This window comes from Chenopodium album, chromosome 19 (genome assembly GCF_948465745.1).
Source record: "Chenopodium album chromosome 19, dcCheAlbu1.1, whole genome shotgun sequence".
Taxonomy (NCBI): Eukaryota; Viridiplantae; Streptophyta; class Magnoliopsida; order Caryophyllales; family Amaranthaceae; genus Chenopodium; species Chenopodium album.
The window spans coordinates 7,411,899-7,434,588 of record NC_137852.1 but is presented as its reverse complement, the minus strand read 5'-3'; the positions used below and the strand labels follow the sequence as shown (position 1 = coordinate 7,434,588).

The 22,690-nt window shown below is 34.5% G+C and overlaps 3 protein-coding genes across 4 annotated transcripts; 2 read left to right on the top strand and 1 right to left on the bottom strand.

Moving 5' to 3' along the window:
• Positions 1–402: 402 nt before the first annotated feature.
• On the top strand, positions 403–2,125 carry LOC145595489 (uncharacterized). Its single transcript, XM_081651906.1, has one exon. It carries the CDS (start codon positions 697–699, stop codon positions 1,768–1,770), a length of 1,074 nt encoding a protein of 357 aa, XP_081508032.1. The 5' UTR covers positions 403–696; the 3' UTR covers positions 1,771–2,125.
• Positions 2,126–7,558: 5,433 nt separating this feature from the next.
• LOC145595460 (L-gulonolactone oxidase 3-like) lies at positions 7,559–11,748 on the top strand. The gene is made up of 4 exons (XM_081651872.1): positions 7,559–7,839; positions 8,326–8,760; positions 9,377–9,632; positions 10,794–11,748. The coding sequence occupies exons 1-4, from the start codon at positions 7,567–7,569 to the stop codon at positions 11,642–11,644; spliced, it is 1,815 nt and encodes a 604-aa protein (XP_081507998.1). The 5' UTR covers positions 7,559–7,566; the 3' UTR covers positions 11,645–11,748.
• A 2,838-nt stretch (positions 11,749–14,586) lies between these two features.
• On the bottom strand, positions 14,587–22,155 carry LOC145595714 (uncharacterized). 2 transcript variants are annotated; one of them, XM_081652131.1, is made up of 6 exons: positions 21,808–22,155; positions 20,004–20,217; positions 19,207–19,586; positions 18,860–18,952; positions 17,299–18,746; positions 14,587–16,618 (listed from the first exon to the last, which is right to left on the bottom strand). In XM_081652131.1, the coding sequence occupies exons 2-6, from the start codon at positions 20,159–20,161 to the stop codon at positions 15,017–15,019; spliced, it is 3,681 nt and encodes a 1,226-aa protein (XP_081508257.1). In that variant the 5' UTR covers positions 20,162–20,217; positions 21,808–22,155; the 3' UTR covers positions 14,587–15,016. The 2 variants fall into 2 exon arrangements, with proteins under 2 accessions (XP_081508257.1, XP_081508258.1); XM_081652132.1 differs by having other exon boundaries at positions 17,299–18,743.
• Between the last annotated feature and the right edge of the window lie 535 nt (positions 22,156–22,690).

Sequence of the window (22,690 nt, the reverse complement as noted above, 5' to 3'; positions counted from 1 at the left end):
TTATAGTGTACAATTTCAACTAAGTGAACTAACCAATAACACTATAAGCATCATGCTAGAGTTGGTAAGATTTTACCAAATTCCCGTCAGCACGAGTCTAGGAATCTGTTAAAATAGCTTATCGACCTCAACTGATTAGCTAGCAGTACTGTCGTGTACATCGAAAATTCATGTAGAGCTTGCACATGGAGGAGGACTAGTAGTACTGTACTATTGTGAACTAGCCACCCACATAATATGAGGGTAAAGAAAACTAGCACTTTTTGTTATGCAAGAGAAAACCTTAATAAATTACAGAATTAGCTTCAGCAACTGTCTGTTTTTCTACTGCTACTTTCTCCCTTTCCCTGTATAATTTTCACAGACCCTCCTATATAAAGACCCTCCCTTTTCCTACCCTTATAACTCAAAAGAGCCTTAAATTTATGGGATAGGTACCCTCCCATAATAAGGATTAATCCCCACCTTCCCAAATCTCTTTGATAGGAAACTGCTTCAAATATTACACCAATCCCAACTCACATTATCACAACAGACTGATACTGACATTTCCTGCTAAACTCCACACTCCTTCCGTACTCTTCCTCCCCCCCTCTTTTACCTTTCTTTTCTTAGCTTTCTTGGAGTTAGGAATCTCATATTCTCTACCATTTCTAATTAAACATCTTTCTCTCACTACTTTCTCTCTCTTCCACCATGAGAGCTACTCATCCTAACCACCACCATAATCATAATCATCAACCTTCTCAGAAGAGAAGCAGTGCTTCAATATTCTCCTGCGCTTTCTTTCGCCACTGTACTGATTCCCCACTTAGTCCTAATACTCCTCACTCTTCGCCGCCACACTTTTCGTCGTCTTTGCCTCTTCCTCCTCCTCTTCCGCCACCGCAGGTGACTAGCAGGATTTTTTCTTCTGCTACTCATTCTGCACCACCTCCGACTTTGCCTCACCAATTTGCTAAGCCGTCTGATTCTGAGTCCTCTTCCTCTTCTACTTCTCAGAGTTTTACTCAGTGGCGATTTCCTTCTACTTTTCCTCATCCTCCACCTGAACACTCTTCTCCCATGCTGCCGTCTCCGACAGCTGCAGGGAAACAAGGGTTTCAGTTTCCTGACCTTATTGAACTGTATCATATGGCAGAGCTCCATTTTGCTTCAGGGTCGGATTCAGATCGTGTTGCTGCTCTCCAGATGTTGGAGCAGTCTCTTGTCCCGAACCCACCCTCGGATGCTATCCCTGAGAGCGGGGCTTCAGTGGTGGTTCCGGCGGTGGTGGTGGATGAGGTGTTACAGCACATGAGCCAAAAGGTCTCGGCAAAGTCAGCTACAAAGGTCCTGCTGGCGCTCTGCTTGGCGGAGGGGAACCGGCGGGTGGCAGTGGAGTGTGGGGCCCCATTGCGCGTGATGGACGCTCTGCCAGACCTTGAAGGGTCAGTGGCAGAGCGGGCATTAGCAGCACTTGAGCTCATGTGCACAATTCCTGAGGGGGCAGCCGAAGTGCGGGCCCATGCACTCGCGGTGCCAATGCTGGTGGCAACCATGGGGCGAATGGAGGGCCGAGGGCGGGAATATGCAATTAGTGTTCTCACGGCGGTGTATGGTGGTGGTGATGAGGATCACCAGGTATGGGAGGCGGCACCACCCGAAGAGGTAGCACGGGCGGTGGTCCTGGCCATGCAGCAGGGGGACTGTAGTGCTAGGGGGAAGAGGAAAGGTTCTCAGCTTCTTAAGGTTCTTCAAGAAAATGGGAGGGTTGATTTAACTCAGTAGTTATGAATTATGATGCAAGTTATATACTTCTATTATGATTATATAGTGTATGGTTTGATTTTATAAGATTTGATGAGTATCAATTATGCACCCCTGAAGGCCTGATTCACTCTGATGATTCCCTTTACAAGCAGAATCTTCATCGAATTTCGAAATTATTATCTGGTTTAGTTCCTGATTATAGCAGTCCATTTTAATTTTCTTTTCATGATCTTTGTATAGTTTACTAAGCCTGCATGTAAGGAAAAATATAAATCAAGTATGGGTGCTTTTGAATTTTTGATATATATATGTGTTCTGGACTTTTATGGGTGTATGTATATATATTTGTATTGCATGTATTGTTCATGAATTCGATAAAAGTAAAGTACCAAGCGGATTTCCGAATAAAGGCTATGTTCTCGTCATTTATTGTTGAGTTCTTCGCTTTATTATTGACTTATTGTATGGAGAACAAGTTTGGATAAATTCAGACCAAGTAAATATTTAAATTAACTTCGAAATCAATAAATTTAGACTAGTCAAGTTTAGGTCCAATATGAGTTAGTATTAAGGACTATGATGGAAGAATGACAATAACATAAAGCTAGTAGAGGATAGATTTTTGGGTATTGTAAATTTGTAACATATCATTTGGGAGTTGGAACCTAGTAGTGAATTGGACAGAGTAGAATCCAAGTGAAATATGAACATTGGATTCAAAAGAATCAATTATTAGAGCCATTATTGATTAATGGGAGATATATATGATTTGTAATAAAAAAAAACAAATAGGATTAGAAGGAGGCATACGTCATAATTACAGGTCATAAGTAATTTTGATCACGTCATTATTATCTATATTATTAAAAAGAAGTTTTGATTGCAAAATATTTGAATTTTTTTTTAAAACAAATAGTTGTGATTAGGAATTACGATAAGCCAAGTCATCTGTCATTTCTAATTTCCTACATCATTTTGTCGATAGTTCGTGTTTCATGTTTAAGGTTGAACATCACTCATAAGTTGATAAATATCATGATATATAATCCCTTGTCATACAAAAATAAAATGTCACCCAACTTTTTTGATGAAATGATAGCAAATTGAAGATTGTCTTTGATGATGAATGCCAAAAATAGCTCAAAATAAAAAAATAAAAAATAATAACCTACTGTTTTATTTGGAGCTACATGCGAAGTTGCAATCATCTACTCTAATCCTAAAATAAGTAACTATATGTACGAGAAGTTTCCTCATGTTGTATAGATGAATGAGAGTAGTGTTTGACAAAATAACAGTCATGACAATTTATGATGGCCCCAATCCAAAAACTTACAGGTTTGCAATTTGGTTATTTGCATATTAGATTATGCTCAATAATACAAAAAGATATTTCCTCCGTGTTTAAATAAATGAAATGTTTCCCTGGTACGCGTATGCCAATGTAAAATTTAAATTGAAAATTCTTTAATTATTATTAATTATTGTAACAATTGAATATTAATAAAATATTCATTGAGATGAATCCAATATACCCACAAGAATATAATTATTCTTAGATATAAATCACAAATATTAGTCAAAGTGAATTTAATGAATAGTGTAAAAAGTCAAAACGTTTTTTTTATTTAAGCACGTTTCATTCCCAATTAGCAAGCATTAAAATACAGAGGGAGTATTCATGAAATAACTCGAGCAATCACTCGAGACTAAAAAAAAAAAAAAAAATCCCATGACAACAAAGTCATCATCATTCATCACTAGTTCACTAGGGTGAAGTCTCTTCATCAACAACCATTACATCAACATAACATTTACAAATTACAATGAATGTTAGAATTGAAATCACATGTGGTGGGACTAAGTTAGGGTTAATCACAGGAAAGATTATGTACTGAGTCTGGTCTACTGGCAGTACTGTAGTAGTGAGCATATGTCAGAATTAGGGTGACATAAAGCCAAAAATATGACAATAACATTTCAAAGCCCTACAAATTTATGAAAGCTCACACAAGATTCCTTCAGTACACAACTTTTTTCAAAGCTTAGAGTAAGCTCTGGACTACATTTGTCTCCCAATCTTCATATCTTTTGTTCCTATTTGCTAACTCGGAAATTGAATTTAATGCTCACTTCTTTTTCGGTAAATTTCTTAGAAATCACCTCTAACTCTTACAAAATACTTGCACTCTTTGTTTCATGCGGGGATAGGGAGGTTGTCTAGCTAAGGCGATAATCTATTTACGAGTATGGAGTACGTACCTTATTTCCACTTACTCCGTATATTGCAAAGAATAAGTTTAATGAGTTCAGATAAGATAAATTTAGAGCAGAGGTTTTACAGCTAAATAAGTTATACTCCGTAATAAGTTTATAATTCATATGTGAAACAAGATGAATTGTACAGGTGAGTAGGAGGGTATTTAGGAATTGAAAATACTAAACCTTAGTGATATTCTACAATAGAATAATCTCAAGTATTGATATTAGTATGTCATTTTAAATTATCAAGAAGTTTAAGATTTTGGAAGTCCAAGCATATTGATGGTCAATAACAATGGGCAAGGCCAGTATATGAATATTGAAAAAAAGTCATCTGTGTCAATTATTCTGAAACGAATGGAGTACTAAACTAGTCTATTCTCATTCCAATGACTTCAACCCTATTGCCACTTAATTTGTTTTTTTAATGATTCCATTTGTCAATGATCGATTTGCTAAACTAATATACTACTTATGAAGTACTTTGTACTAAATTCCAACTCTAATAGTCAATAGCTTGGGATATTTAAAATTACAAGCAATACCGCAACTATAGGAGGTACTATTAGGAATATAGAAAAATATACTACTCGTACTATGATAGTATTTAGGAAATTAAAGGAGTAAATATTACAATGTTAGTGATATTCTCAAGTGATGTCATATTACTAAGAAGTTTAAGGTACTTGGAAGTCTATATATTACAAAATACATCTATTAGAATGATATGTTGCTACTTATAACTTATAAGTAGTCTATTGATGATCAATGACAATGAGAAGCGAATCTATGTATTAGCCTTAACCACAATACTCTACAAAATAAAGAATAATATAAGTAAGTCATCCAAGTGCCCCCTCATTCACAATATAATACTACTATTCAACAACTCTTTCAAAACAAAGTGTCCATACAAGATATAACCGATTTACTTATTTAGTAACGAAGGGAGTAATACTCGGTATCTAACATCTTGTTAATGCAGTATAATCTTTAACATTTGTATTTGAAAAACACGCATTGTTACTGATCATACAAAATCTTATAGGTACTATTTTTATAGTTACTCCGTATAATATTGTACGAAGTATAATTTACTATACCAAAATCAGAGATAAAACTTTGATAAATGGATAGAGTAAATGAGAAGAAGTTTATATAAATGAATGAAGTAGTTTGCAATGAAGAGTAAATGACCGACATGGATGTCATTTCAGCCATTTATGAATGATGTTTATAAATACGGAAGAATAATTGGGCATCTACTTTTTTTTAGCTCGTACGACTTATGGCAGTAGGCCCAATTAATGTACGGTATGGATCTAAACCCCCTTTAATGATGGGCCCAGCCCAAATATGGGTTTTTTTAAAAATTAAGATTAATTTATTTTGAGTTAAAGTTATCTAATTAATTACTTATATAATTCATTAATACTACATCAAACTAAAAATTACAATAATGATAAGTGGGCCCATTGGCCACCAAAAGCCCAACAAAACATGTACCACCTAATGGAATGGGTCATGTTTTGGGCTTGCCAGTTGAGCATGCTGAGTTTGCTCTGGTATTGTGGTGTACACAAAATTGTTGGTTTAGTTGAAACCAAATAGAGGGGCAGTGAGATTTACTAAGAATTACATATTTAACTTTTTATTTGGTTATAATGAAATAAATAAAATGGGGGAATTGAGATTTGAGAATCCATTCAAATTTGTTGCTCATTTACTTTTTCTTTAGTAAGTCGCAATTCTCATATCTAAAAAACGAAATGACTATGTGAAAATTGATTTTTAGACATGAATTATTAAATTTGAATAATCCAATGAGTCAGGTCATCAAGTGTACCTAGCACATTGTGACTAACTTCCAAGTTATTATTTTTTTTTAAAAAAAAAAAATTAAATTTACCTTCCAATTATCCTTCGTGTCTCTCACACCATCCGCTATTCGCTTTCCTCCACTAAACCCAACCTCCCTCCGGCTTCCACTACCACCGACAGACATTAACCCTATAATGATGCCTATGTCAAAAAAAAAAAAAATTAGAATCGAGATAAATTAAATTTAAAACTTATTATTGAGCGACTACAAACATTGAAATCGAGGTGGAAAGGAATGTTTATTTATTTAGTGGAAAAGTATAGTATCAAATAGGACACAAATATTTACACTAGCTAGCCAAGTAGCAAATAATGGTAGTTTATCGTTGGTAATTAAGTTGTAACTAGCTCAATTAGGGTACAGTACGGTAGAATTTGGTGGTGACTACTGACTAGCCGACTACAATATAGCTTGGGGTGAAGATATCCAATAACGTACGGCGTGGGACTTCTTACTTCTTAGGTGGTCTTTAACAATAATTATCCTAGATCCATCTATTTTTATTTTGCTACATATTATCAGTTGAACATACTCTTTTAAAACAAAGAAAAAAAAAATAATAGAATTTTCATTCCTTATCCACCTTTAGGAGGCCGTGTGTTGGTCTGAAGGCAATTTACTAACCTACTTACCTACTAGATAACTAGAAGAAACACCGTATGTGTATCGTGTTAAAGCATACCTGAGTATATAATTTATTAATATATAGTAAGTAGTATACTATCTCCGTTTTTTTTTTAAGTTGACACTTTTAGTTTGTATAATCACGCTTATTAACGCACTATTTAACGATTAAAATTTCTAATTATTGATATTATAAAAAAAAAGAGTGGATTTTAATGAAATATATATACATTGAGACGAGTCAAACAAGATCCTACATGACTATTTTATCGTTGCTATAAATCACAGAAGTTAGTCAAAGTGTAGTTTGTGAATAATGCAAAAGTCAAATTGTGCCAACTAAAAAACAAAAAAAAAAAAAGGAGGAAGTGGTAGAGAAGGGTTGGTGCTAAATGGAGCATGTTTTGGATAAAAAGGTTGAGAAGGAGAGGGAAGAATAAAAAATTGATAGCTATTATTATATTCCACATGCACAATCGATAAGTGTAAATACCTTAGTCTAGTGGAAAGATTTGCATCTCAAAATTATGAGATTGTCACTTTAAGGTGGGGATTCCTCCATTATTCTTTCTTCTGCCTCTTCACTATTAATTAAACAGTCAAAACCCACTAACCCGGACCAAATTAACTCGTGAGTTAGTTTGTGACAAGTTTCAGCCTAGTAAAACCCTTATCCTTAACTACCAAAAAAAAAAAAAAAAAAAAAAAAAGGCCGGTTAGTGTAGGTCAAATACATGTAAGACTTCATTTGAAAAAAAAAAAAAGTCTAAAATAGAAAAGTGGTGGAGCATTGTATTTATCTAGCCTTTCTCCTATGGCAACATATCCATTGTGCCAAAAGACAAAGCAATCAAATTAGAATTCCATATTTTAAGGGAAAAATATTATTTATTTTTTTTCAAATTTACAATATCCTTACTTTCTAATTTAAGCAAATGACATGTGAAGACATTGCACTTGGACCCACCATAACAAACAATAATTCAAATTATAAATTACAAATATCATCCATTACTCTTCGACATTTTCAAGATCAAACCAGCTAAATGAACATGGAAAGAAGAATAATTATGTTAAACTTTCCTACCCTAATCACAACAATTTTCTCCTTAATCTTTATTTTATTATTTTTACCCCAAAATCTTAATGCCAAACCTCCACCAAACCCAGTCCAATGTAATGGTAAAGTGTGCACACTCAAAAATGGTTATGGTGTTTGGGGTGATAGAAGAGAGTGCACCTCTCCAAGCATAAGCTATCCAACTACTGAAGAAGAGCTACGACTAGCCGTCGCGAATGCTAATCGTAATAAACTCAAGGTAATTTAACATCTAAACCATTTGCTTTCGTATTAATTGTATATTAATCTTAGGTTATCTAGACTTGAAACAATGAAACTTTGTATTTACCGTATAATATGATTTGTTGGCGTGCACCTTATTTTTACCGATTTGAAATTATTTAAATAAATTTCATTGATTTACTAGTGTTCTTTTTGTCATATGTGGACATGATTTTGTCTAATCAAAAAGAAAATTAATGATTTTGTGATTTACTACTATTTACGACATTTTGACTTTTGACTCCAAGACAATTTATGGTTCCTTTGACATACAACAACCTTTTTTTTTTTTTTTTTTTTTTTTTGGACATACAACATATTTGACATAGGTTACAATTTACAATTTAATTTTACTTCATAGTATTTTGCACTACGAAGTATATTTATTTTGAACTATGAAGTATATATTATACTCCGTATATATACTATTTTTTTTATAAAATTGTGAAATGATTTGTAACAGGTAAAAGTGGTGACTAAATTTTCACACACCATACCAAAATTAGCATGTCCTAGTAGCAAAACAAACAAGACTATGCTAATCAGCACAGAACGATATAACTCCCATATCGAAATTGATACGAAAAACATGGTCGTAACAGTCGATGCAGGAGTAAGTCTAAGAGACTTGATCAACAAAGTGGAGGGTGCCGCGTTGAGTTTAGTCGCGGCACCCTACTGGGAAGGGGTGACCGTGGGTGGCCTAATAAGTACCGGAGCCCACGGGAGCTCGTGGTGGGGTAAGGGCGGAGCGGTCCATGACCATGTTGTGGGTATTAGCCTTGTGGTTCCTGGGAAGGAGTCCGAAGGGTTTGCTAAAGTTCTAAGGTTGGAAGGTAATGACCCTCTTTTTAAGGCAGCTAAGGTTTCTTTGGGTGTTCTTGGGGTTATCTCAAAGGTATGTCAACTTCTTTCACTTGTTTACTTAATTATTTTTTAAATAATTAAATTCAACCACCTTTTTATTATATTAATCACATTTTAGGTATACTATGTTTGTCAACAAACAATTATTGCATATGTTTATGTTTAGGGCCAATTCATGAAACATCCAAATAAATAAATAATGAATAAATACCATAAAATATAAAAGCCATTCAAAAAGACAATTATCGAATATGTCATTTTGTGATCGATATATAGGTCATCAAAACAATTATTATATTAAGTTCATGATAGTTTACTAATCGTTATGATAAGGTCATACGGGTTGATACCTAAGAACAAAAATCAAATCCTTTTTTTTTTTTTTTTGAAAGAAAAATCAAATCCTGTTTACATTGATACCATGTCTCACTTTTTTAATAAATAAAAAAAAAAATGGTAACATAGACCCACCAACAACGAAAGAAGAGAATGCGGCCAGCTCATGCATGATGTTAGAAGTACTTTAAAGTTTCAACCTTTACCATAATAATAATCATAATGGAGTACTAACTCTATATATAATAATAATAATGAAGTAGGAGTAGCATAAATTTAAACAAAGTTTGTTTGATTGATGATTAATATAGGTGAAGTTATCATTGGAACCAGCTTTCAAGAGAAGTATAACCTATGATTTTACAAAAGATGATGACATCGAGCAAATGTACGTAAACCATGCCAAGAAACATGAATTTGGAGACATAACGTGGTATCCTTCAAAGTATACGGCTGTTTATAGATATGATAATAGAGTTGATTTTAATACTTCTGGAGATGGAATCAATGATTTTCTTGGGTTTCAATCGCAATCTGTTTTAGTCTCCATGGCTACTCGATCATTGGGTAAAGTTCTAACTCCTTCGTAATAATTATAATTAAGTGGTCGTTCAGTTGATTATAAGTGCAATTTTAACAAAATTAGAATTTTCATGCAGTATTAAGTACGACCTTAGAAGCCTGTTCACATTTACTTAATTTCAGTTCAGTTCAGTTCAGCTCCAATCAGTTCAGTTCAGTTCAATTCAGTTCAGTTCAGCTCCTAATTTCTCTCTCTCATAAAATATTCATTTCAGCTCAGCTCAGTTCAGTTCAGCTTCAATCAGTTCAGTTCTATTCAATTCAGCTCCAATCAATTCAGTTCAAATGTGAACAGGTCTCTAACAAATTCTGTTCTATAGGATCGTACCTCAGTACTGAAAATTGAGTTATAAGAATTTTCATGAAGTAGTGTTAAAAATTGCCTAGTATACTATTTAAAAATAGACTTAATATGGTAAGTTTTAGGTACATATTTTTTTTTTTTTTTGACAAGAAGGTACATATTAGAGCTTCCATACTATTCGATCTTTAACTTAAAACTCCATATGTGTTTTTATGCCAATCAAACAACCATATTTAAAAATTAAACAAGTGGAAAAACATTTTATATTAGTTATGGAGTATTTAATTAGCTAGTAAAACAAATTTATTCTTTAATAATTCAGTTTTAAACCTACCTAAGGACAGAAATAACTTCTTTTGGCTTGTGTACTCTCATCACTACTATATGTAGGAAAAATGCTCCATATCATGTAATTTCTTGGTGTACGCTTCAAGCATTTTATTAGATGGATATATAGATTTATGTTATAAAAGTGTAGGAAGAACATATCGTACGTTTTGGACTGACGTCCTTAAATGCTAAGTCTTCATTTTTTTCAGATGTTAACTTTGTGGAGCCATTTGACATTTGGAGTAACAAGTAGTACTCGTTGTAATTGATAAATAGGAGAGTAGGGCAATAAAATTTCATGCATGTAATTTTATCAGTTCATGATGTCTCACTTGTACATACATTATTATTTTTATTTTTTATTTTTGAAAGATGTACATACATTATTTTACATAGGAAAATTTGTCTGGAATAGTGAACATATATGTCCCTTTTAGACAAATTTTCCTTATACATACGCTAATATATGTGTTTTTATTTTTTATTTTTTTTGAATTTCGTGATTTATGTAGAGAAAGCATTTGAAAATAGCAAAGATGAGAAAGGCAAGTGCACAATGGCAACAACATTCATGGCATACAAGAAAACCATAGCAAATGGATTAAAGAACAACAAATTATTCTTCACAAATTATCCAGTCATAGGAACTCAAGCTAACATACAAGCATCCGGTTCGTGTTTATACTCTTCTCCTCTAAGACTAGACCTTACTTGTGGTTGGGACCCTACAATCAAAGGTCTCTCCTTCTATGAAACCACCGCGATTTTCCCTGCTTCAAAGTTTGGAGACTTCGTTAGGGATGTCAAGAAACTAAGAGACCTAATCACTCCACAAAAACTTTGTGGCATGGACATCTACAACGGCTTCTTAGTTCGTTACATTAAGGCCTCGGATGCATACCTAGGGCAACATGAGGACTCCATCGTTGTTGATTTCAATTATTATCGCGGTGATGATCCTAAAGTCCCTAGACTAAATCAAGACATGCTTGAAGAGATTGAACAAATCGCGTTCTTCAAGTATGGAGCTAAGCCACATTGGGCTAAAAATAGAAAGTTGGCATTCTTAGGTGTGCCGAAAAAATTCCCAAATTGGAATAAGTTTATTGAGGTAAAGAAGCAATTTGATCCTCAAGGTATGTTTTCGAGTGAATGGTCAGATGAAATATTGTATGGAGAAAATAGAGAAAATGGGGATGGATGTGCTTTGGAAGGGTTGTGCATTTGTTCAGAAGATAGACATTGTAGTCCATCTAAAGGTTATTTTTGTAAGCCTGGTTTTTTGTATTCTAATGCTAGGGTTTGTAGGTTTTCACATGGTGAAATTCTAAGTTCAAACCTAGATTTAGGAGTTTTATCATGATCTGTTTTATGAAATGTGTAAATTCTTAGTTTTAATTTATTACTTCATAAGATTATACTGTATGATATTGTCAATGTTACACTTTATTTAAACAATGCATGATTTGTTACATTATTCTTCTATTTTCCGGATTTGTGTAAATTTTTTAATTTTCTTGTTTTAGAGAGTTACAAATAAAGAACTTCTCTGTAGACGTGACTTAATCTCATATCTTGAGAAAATATCCTAAATTTTCAAGTATTGAAATGTCGAACTCTCTCTTTCTCGTCGCTGTAAATTTCATGTCCAATACTAAAGCAATCCATGATAAATGAGTGGAAATAAGATTTATGGGTATAAATTTCATGTATTAAAATTGTATTTTTGGTTTACATTGTTCTCATTTTTTTGGGAACCAGCAATGTACTTCATACAATTTTTATTTCTCCATCATCTTATTACTGTATACCATGTGAACATTTAAACTGTTTGACTACACTAAAATTTTAGGTACATTATTCTAAAACTAGGGTTTAACATCGCAAAGTCTAATTATGTATTCATCCATATGTATAAAGCGATTCAAGCCACCAAGTATTGTAAAGTGGGTAGAATATAAATGTCTCGATTTATAAATAATGTCATTTTGTGTGACTACAAATATCATGTTATACCAGTCCTGTTTTTTTCTATCATAGATTATGAAAGGGAAATATGATGGTCCTAGCTTAGACTATTTAATTTAAGGTATTGAATTTATAGATAGGGACAACTCCTTATTTTCGTAATGTTGAACATTTAACTGTATTATGGTAACACTTATAACGTGTGCGTGCATAGATTGTTTAGATATCAAGTCGGATTTGGTTAAGCCTAATCCTCGTACTAAATTACAGGACTAACTAACTAACAATATATGCTAGGTCTGGCCGTTGTATTGTACAATCAAGGATGAACCCTAATCGAGTTAGGATATTAAGCCTATATGTGTACAATCTAACTATAAGACAAACTCTTTAAATTAAAAGTTGAATATTAAACTATTATGAGAAAAATAAATTAATTAAAAAAAAAATCCTTTAATATAATTACGACTTACGAGTATATTGAAGGCTTAAAATGTTTTCATACTAGCTGAGTCAGGTTTAGACCAAACTGCTAGTCAATTTTAATTTAGCCAAATTTCATTTATAACCTAGAGTATTTTAGGTTTTCACCATTTTTAATTCTGTAAAATGGTCCTCATTTAATTACCCTTATATTTCGACATTAGTTAAGTTACGAAATATATTTTTATTACAGGAACTAACAATAATATTGACAATACTATACATTAATTGTCTAACTATTATCATTACTATCGGATTGGTTTGTCTTTAAACATAGTTAATTACATCTAGCTAAACGTACATTTATACTTCGTACTTCCTAACTCTTTCCCAATTAATTTTTTTTTTTACTTGTCTTGAATTCTATGAATGGTCCTCATTCCTGAAATAATACATTGGGATAGATAGCTGGCAAGAAAGGGATAGAAGAATTAAAAAGCTAAGGGGAGTACAATTGTACAAACATTATCTTAGGGGGGGGGTGCTTAAAGAGTTGTTTCATGATATATGTCATGTAGAGAGCTAGAGATCTTGCACGGACAACTGTCATGAAAAGTATTATCTCGTTTACATCATTGTTCTTTGTTACATTATCTTAGGGAGTATAAATTTTAAAGTAACATAAAATAAGCGGAAAAAAGGAACAAATAGAACTTGGAAGTTTAGGGCAACCTTTCACTTTTAATTTGTTTTAGTAGTTGTACAAGATATTTATATGGTTCAAAGCGAATATAACGATAAAGTGTTGGGGTTCTCAAAAAACAAGGAGAGAGAAGATGCTTACTTCTATTTTGGTGATGTGCACATGAACAGAATTGTGAATCATTTGAAAGTAAAAATATTATTTACTGTGTTTTTAAAATTTGCTTTTTTTTTTTTTTTTTTTTTTTTTGCTAATTTAATCGTACTAATGGAGTACAAAGCCCTTTTTTCCTTTGTCCTTTGTAGTGCAGATCGATTGTATATTTGTATTGACATGGACATCTTTTGGAGTAATAATTATTTAACTGCAGAGTACTTAATTAATCTCTTTTTATGACATTTTTTTATCTTAATTTTAAGAGTTCGCCTTTTAATTTACAGTAGTTTTATATGTATGTGATATTGTGATGTAAACATGTATTCGAAAGCAATGTATTCACCTCTATTCAGACTATTCCTAAATGTTCTTTTTCCTTTTGCTCAATTCCATTTTGGCAAGGAATACAACCCAATTTGTTCTTATCCAACTCTCCATTTAACAAAATTGCAATACTTTAGTAGATGACTTAATATAACTCACTTGCATTATTGTTAATTATATACGTAGTATATCAAGTTAAAAATGTTGTTATTTGGACAATTGGACATAGGGTAATTTTTTACCTTAGTCTCCCAAAAAAGTCTAATAAAAAACTTGGTCCCCTAAAATTAATTTTCTAGTTTCGCCCTTAATTATTGGACAATTAGTAATCCGCAATCACCTTTTTCTTTGTTACCCTACCTTTATACTTTGTCCTTTTGAGTAAACTCTCGTGCAAATAATAAATGTCAAATTACTCGTGCAAGGTCTGTTCTCTTCAGCTAATTTTCAGTTCAGTTTAGTTCAGCTCCAATAAGTTAAGTTCAATTTAGTTCTTAATTTCCTTCTCCCATAAAATATTATGTTCAGTTCAACTCAGCTCCAGTAAGTTCAGTTCAGTTCAGCTCAGTCAATTAAAACAGGCCCCAAATAGTAAGTGTTGAAATTCTCAAAAACATTACCGAACGAAGGACATACAAAAAATATATTTCCATCACTATAAATTTTCTAACCGCTAATTATTTGTAGAAGCAATCCTTGCTAATGAAAAAAAAAAAAAAAAATCCACAACACATTCCAAAATTCCAAACATGGCCAGTAAATTGACAGGACCATTTCAATTACCATTTGAAAACAGCCAATTGAAGGTTCCAATTTAAGGTTTACAGACCTTTGATACATGAATAAAACCTATATATGTAAATTACATGACCATTGTTACAAAAGTAAAGTTTCTATACTTCTGTTACATAAAGTTGCTACATTCTCAGGTTTTATTCAAAAGTTTCAACAAAACATTATAATTAAAACAGTCATTTAAATTTAAATCCAACCCACTCTTTTTCTCCAAAAGGGTTGCTGTCCTACATATAGCCTCACCCTAATTTATCCAACAAAAACAACTTTATGCTAATTATTTTCCTTGATGGAACTGCTTGACTAATTTATTTATAATCAGAAGGCCTTAAGCTCCATCCACTGTCCTCCAAATTGCGCCGATAGTCAAAGTTTCCTCTGCCTTTCGCGCTCTTTGCCAGAAGGGTTAGGCCTGTTCTGCCGATTGACTTGCCTCTTGCCGTCTCCTCTAGGCTTGGCTGGTCTTTCACGATGCGTTCCCCTTGGCCTCAGCTCCCTTGGCCCGATCATATAATCATTCATCGCCTCTGCACTTAGCTCGCTTGGGTTCTGGTTCAATCTGCAAACTAATCTCTCAGGGGCGGGAGCAACAGCCCTCTCTTCACGCCTGACATTCTCTTCACGCCTGACATTACCTCTTCTCAGAAAATTAGGTGCAGCATCCGCCATACCCTGCAAATGGTTGACATAGGAAGGGCGCGTAATGACAGAGATATCCCTCCCATTCTGCAGGGGAGAGCCCATTTGTTGTCTCTGAGGCCGGTGGTCTCCACTTTGAAGGGCAAAATGGGAGCTCTCCATGTTCCGCTGCCCTCGCAATGTCAATGGAATGTGCCCTGCAAACCCTGCATTATTATTCCTGCCAATGCTGGAGCCATCACTCTGAAATGATGGTGAAAAAGGACGGGCTGTGGGAATGGCAGCAGGATAACAGGGATGACGAGAGTTGTCTTGCACACCCGGAGTTCTACCATTCTCCATGAAGGGCTGCCTTGAGCTTGCAGGCCGAGCCATGTTTTGAGGGCCCAAGGACAAGGTTGGATTTTGCATTTTCGTTGTATGCATTTTTGCTGCATTTTGCATTAGGGTCAGTAAATGCATTGCAGAAACAGCATCACTGGTATACTTATCAGTTGACCCACCAGAACTCTCTCCAACAGTATAACCATTCGAGAAATTAAGGCTCTGCTGTTTTCCGCGGCTAGCAGCAGCAGAGGCATTGAAATTCAAGATGCTGCCAGATGTCTGATGATGGAGTTTCCCTTTATTAAGAGCATTAGAGCCTTGGGGGATCATCTGCGGGTTTGGAATTCCTAAAGGCGTGCTTCTTGCCACCACAGAAGGCCATACACTGGAGGCATCAGTAGTATTCTGTCTCGGTGCACTCAGTCCAAGTCTATATGACTCCACTGCTTGGAGAAAACTCGAAGGGTACCTTTGTGTTGTTCCCACATTAATACTCCCATTCCAATTGTTTAGAGTCAGATCAACGGTAGGGTAAGGGGGGCCGTGCTCTTGGCCCTGAGAAAGAGACAGAAACCTAGCAGAAACTGGGTTTTCTCTAGGAAGACTGCTTGGAACACTCTGAGAATTCCTGTTTAAGTCTGGAATATGACCAGCATTTCCATTAACCATACTGTTTCTAGCATCAGTAGCTAGAGGCGTTTGCATGCTGAGAAAATGGGGTTGTCCGAACATTTGCCTGCTTTCTCCATATGAACCATTGGTTCCGTTATCCCTGATGCATCTTCCAGAACTACCAGAAGATGGATTCTGTTGCTTCTCTTCACGGTCATCAAGTTCTCCCTGTTCTTTCTCGTGTTGTTTCTTAGCCAACAGCAAAACAATATCCATGGGTATTTCATCATCACCTTGTTTGTCATCTGGGATACTATTGATATCAATATCATGTACGCGCCCTCGAACTTCATTGGTCGGAGCCCTCTGATTAATATCTGAGCTAGTCACCTAAAGATACATTTTAAAAAAAAAAAAAAACACCATTGACAGACTAATTAGAGTGCAGAGATGCTAGTAATAAATTTCATTGAAAATCAGCCAACAAATAGGAACGAATCTGGAACACTCAAAACTTTGGGCTGGCAACCTCTAAGGGCTCTAACCCGATCCAAAGTTATTGAGAGTAACCTGAACCCAATACAATATGAACATGTACTACCTGATTTTCCCATTTGTACTTGTATTAATAATATTTTGTAGTTAGTATATCATGGTTTACATAATTTTTAAAAATATATAAAGCTTGACCCTAAACCCAAATATAAACCCGAACCCAATCCATGTACCTAAATTTCCAGCTCTACTTACAATTATAGTAAAGTGATATACAGAATATACAACAGAGGGCATATCTGTAGGAAAGTTAACTGATCATCAGCTCATTTCATTTTAAAAATTATAAATCATATGATAGGTTCAAAAAACAACAGATTTAAAGCAGTAAATGTACTAACTGTATTTCCTGTCATGGATAAATTACACATCAAAATACAGCGCAGTTATTCTGCAGCATAGATTCCAGACATGATTAATTGAGCTTTATAAGAGAAGATAAAGAAATAAATAGCATAGCAAAAATGCAGAAGATTTATAAGAGAAGTAAGTGGTAAAGAAGAAGGCACACAAACCTGCAAACGCTTATCCCGTGCCAGAGAACTGCCCTCTTCGGCTTCAGGGGTCATGGCTTGCTTCCCCTTCAAATTCGTCTTTGCACCAATGCTTCTCTCACCATTTCTATCAAATGGAGTTCCTGTTTGAGGAGTGCGGCCAACTGCAGTAGTCCTAGAATCTACACTAGCCTCCCCAACATTATTTCTGTTATCTTGATGTTTTCTCACACTGCTGTCATCAACAAGCATAGAATCTGCCTGAGATGACAAGAGAGATAACCCATTTTCCCCAGGAAGATCGCGCGCCTGACAGTTCCTCTTCATAAGATAGTTGCTGGAGAAGGGGTAAACATTTTCAGAAGAAATTTGATCCTTCTGGGCAGAGATTTTCTCTGCATCGACATCTTTTTGGGTGGCTGCAGAGTCTTTGGAATTCCTGTTTTCGCAGGGAATAACAGAACCTGCGTCCTTTCTTGATTGATGGGGTTTGCCTCTCCTCTTGGTTGTAACTGAACTTCTCTCAACTAGCATGTCAGAAACATCACTTTTTCGAGGCAGAATCTCAGAAGATTTTCCTTTTTCATTACCTGCTGATCTGGACATGGTCTTTTGCTGAGATAATGAAGAAGAAGCATCATGGTCGATTTTACTCTTCTTGTTCATCTTCTCCTGCAAAGGAACTCTAGACTTGCTCCGCCTTTTACCCAAAGTCTTAGAGATTATCTCCATTGATACATCATCTGAATCAGATATTTCAGTAGTTTCAGTCACCTTCTTGGTTCCATTTTTCGAAACCCTGATGTCTATAGATTTTGATCCCTCATCCTGAGAATCCGTCTTCTTTCGTTTACCATTCTCGTCCAGAGAACTAGGCAGAGAAGGGTTTTTCTTTTTCCCCGTGGACCCCGTGGGAGAGCTTTGAGGTTTCTTTAAACCCAATAAATCGACCAGAAGTCGTACCTTAGGATTTTTACGGCGCTCAGCCCCCAAATAATCGTCATCATCTTCACACAACACATCATTATTACTATCATGATCAGTAATCATGGGCTCGATATTTTCATCATTTGGAGGTTCTCCACCACTACTAGTAACCATGGGCTCGATGTTTTCATCATTTAGAGGTTCTCCACCACTATTTGTAATCAAGGGCTCGATATTTTCATCACATAGAGGCTCGCCACTACACTCGTTTAAATCTGGCAAGTTTACTACACGAACTCTTCTGTCATTAATAGGTCCGTTAGCTGAACCAGCTACCTGTACTCCCATATCATTGGTTGGTAATTCTGCACGCCTGTCCTCTGAAGAAGCCTGTGGTTTTACTTGAGAGTTTTCAATGACACACTTTCCATTGTGGTTCGCATATCCTTGAGAAGGCCCGGCTTCAAATCCCTTCACTCTATTGTCCTTCTGAAGATCATTGATTACTGCATCTCCATTGCATTTAGATCCAAGTTCAACTGCTACAAAAGACAATACTATCATCATTATCACCAACAACCAAACAACAAAGAGATAAATAAATACAACAGCCGCATACAAATCCTCAAAGAATACATAATGTAATGTGTACTACCTTTACTACTGGTAGCTAGCCTAACTTCAAATTTGCCATTAGTTCTCCGCATAATCTCTTGGCTCGAATCCTTGAGAAAGCCATTTTTCCAGGCTGAGAAAAAAAACATACAATCTATATTAAATTCCCTTTCTTGTAATAGCAAGGTGTAATAATTAAATTTCATAAGAGTTAATTATGAAAACTTTCCTTTCACAGTCTGCCGTTCATTTTCATTTACAATTAAACTATATAAATTAACCGCTATAGCACAATGGTATGGTACAGGGAGTGTAATTTAAGGCTAAGAATATATGAATTGCTTGTAAAAAAAATCAAAGAATGGAAGAATTGAGCATTCAGGAAACCTGAGGGGAATGTAGGCTCGTCTTCAACATGAGCTTTGCCTTTGCCTTTTCCTTTTGGATCAGCACACACATTGAATGGAGAATAATTTCTGTTGTCATTTGAATCAATAGAGGCATTAGCTTCAGCATTTCGTAAGCTAGAAGCATTGACCTTTGAGAGTTGCCCTACTAGAGACATTGAAGCATCTGCATTTTCTTCAGTCTCACGAGCTTTTTTATTATCGACACGAGTTTCTGGGACACAACTCACACACTTCCACCACTTAAACCTGGGAACTTTCATAGGTGGCAACTCCATAGACAGTGGTTCGGTGGAGTCCTTCAGAGAAAATGGATAGCAAAGTTTTGGATCCCTTTTGCGAACTTCTGATACATATCCACTGCAGATAACAATATAAGAATCTTTAGACCAGTAAAATTTTTAAAACAAAATGCAGCCAACGAAAACTATAAATGTAAACGAGCTGGCTTGTGGTAGAAGACACATACAATCTTAAAATAATAATGACTAACAGACAATTGAGTAGAGCACGATATGTAGCTTGTTATCATTAGTTTCGTCGGTTTTTCAGTAGGCATCAGTTACATGCAGACAAGGCACCAGAAAACATGCTGATTTCAAGCTGCAAAGCAATAAATAACCTAATCCGAAACTTATGCAACCTTCTGCAATATAATAGTACTCGAATTTTATTTGGAAGAGCGAAAGAAGTATAATAGATCATAAAGTCGTCACTGAAGAAAATTACAGTTGAAGGCCAAAAGATAATTAGAGGCCTGAACTGCCTGAATCTTACCGTATGGAAAAATGGTTGCACTTTGCTGTAACCACGTTATTTTTCTCAGCAGTAGGGCTGTTTAGAGGTAACACATCCATACGAGCAGGCGGTTTTGTGGATTTGGTAGCAAGACTAGAGTCACTTAGCTGATTTAACTCTCCGACAGCACTAGCCATGTCGAATTGTCCAAACTTACAGAAGCCAAATCTTCAGAAGTTTCCTGATGAGATCCCTATAACCAAGTAAGAGAACAAAGCCTTAGATATTGCAAATTCGCCAGGAAAGTACTAAATATTAGATTACTGTGACTCCATTGTCATGAACTCATGAAGAAAGAAGTATGTCGAAGAGGTTATTTGCATGCACCCAGAAACATACACAAGTTTTTGATTGTATCATAAAGATACAACAATTGTTTGGTAATCCAAGATATCTAAAGAATCTCATTGATATTAATTGGGTGAATTATTAGTCTTTAAGTCAATAATGTAGTCAAAGGGTTTAACAAATAATTGGACATTAATTAAAGAAGATCATATAATCAACAAATATGGTAGAAAATTATTACTTCCTTTCCTCTCTTATATGAAAATCAAAATAACATCTTGGGCCATTATTTGATTACATGTGAACTTGAATCATATTGAACCAGTGATACATGACTCATAAACTACGAAATTATACACTTTGGTAAGTAGGAATGATTTTTTACATTCGCGAAGATAATGGTTATCAATCAAAGACATCCTCTATGATCAAATTCGATATCAATCAAGGACATCAAAAAATCCCCACATGAAATCATAGAAAGAATCAAGCTAGCTAAGATATATGACTCGAAAAATGAAAAGGAAAAGGCCCTATCCTAAAAAGTAAATTAAAATCAAAAGCAAACACGATGTCAATGTTGAAAAATCATACAAAAGAGCCATAACCATTAGTTTGAAAATGAAATAAAATGTGTGGCCCGACCCCCTCAATTAGTGGCTTGACCTATGAATAGCACATATGATATGACAGCGGAGCGCGACGCTAACTAATAGAGCCTTCAATTGAATACCTCAATCAAGAATTATAGATTTAAAACAATTAAAAGAAGCTAAAAATTGTATGATGAACCCAATCAAATGAATTCAACATTCAAAAGTACAAACCCTAGATCTCAAATGATAGGCAAAATTGATACCAACCACCACAAAATCCAACAAATTCTCCGATGATTATCAAATTAATGTATGTGACTAATCAAGCAACCAACAAGTGAAATGAATTGAAAATCTTATCGATTTCGATTCAATAAGGTAATTAGGGTTTTATTGAAATGAAAAGGGAACCATTTTTCACATAAAATATAAAAACCATTGAATTATCCAAAATTGAGAACACCCCAAAAACCCAGTTCACACAACAAAGTTTTAGCCTCATTAGTCAGAGAAAGGTGTCAACTTTAATACTAGATTAACAAAAACTTAGGGTTATAACCCAATTACCCAGAAAATATAATAAAATCTAGGGTTTCCCACAAAAAAAAATGTTAGTCCAAAATAATAATTATTTTTATCATCATCATCAATAAATTTACTGAATTTACATTTTCAATAGGAAAAATAAAAGTTTATTAGCAGAGAAAAATAGTACAAACTACCAAACAAAATAAAATTAGTAAAGTTGTAATCTTTTATCCCAAAAAAACATGAAAAAAAATATATAAAAAAAAAAAAAAAAAAAAAAAAAAAAAAAAAAAAAATAGGTGAGTAAACAAAATTAACAAAATTTATAATCAAATGAACAAAAACCCAAAAGAGGAGAGAGAAAATCTGACCTGGGTCAGCTGAGAAATGAGGCAAAAAATCAATCGGGTCGGGTTGTCGGGCTTGACTTGGATCTGAAACGGCGCCGTTTAGAGTTCTTCCATCATCTACTAGCTGAAAGGTGAGAACTTTAATTAATTAAGATGAGATGAGATTATTACAAGGTGTTTATATGAATTTTAGGGAGAAATTATTGCTAAAAACCCTAACTTTTTTATGGGTTTAATTTAATTTTTGTTGGGTTTTAATTTAGAGATGAGGTTTCGATTCTCCAAAGAGGAGAGAGAGAATGAGAGAGAGAGAAAGTGTAGTGAGAGAGAGAGAAAGTGTAGTGAGAGAAAGAGAAAATGGAGAGACTGAAAATGAGATAGAGAGAGAAAATAAATGGGGGTAAGAGAGAGAAATTAAAGAAAGAAAGAGGCTTCTATCCTTTTTTTTTTATTTTAATTTTTATTTTATATAAGTCTAGTTGATGTTGTTTGTCCTTGAAAGGTGGTTTTGTTGTATTGAACTACACACATCTCTATGTCCCCATCTAACCCTCCTTTTTCCATTTATTTATAGTCGAAAACTTATTACCGAGTCGGAAATTATTGTAAGCCCGTCTCACCTATAAACTACGGTTTCTGGCTACGTATATACCCTTTGTTTTACCGTAAACTAATTTTTCTCTAATAAAAAATTAAAAAATAAGAATGATGTCTCACCATTTAATAAATCAAGGGGTAATAAATGAAAAAAATAATTGTTATGTTTTGATGTATTTTTTATTAAAAAAATTTGATAGGACATGTCATGTTTAATGGATCATACCATACATGTTTTTAAGAGAGAGAAAGAGGAAAGAGAAAAGAGAAGAAAAAGGGAAAAGAAAAGAAAAGGTGTCAACTATTC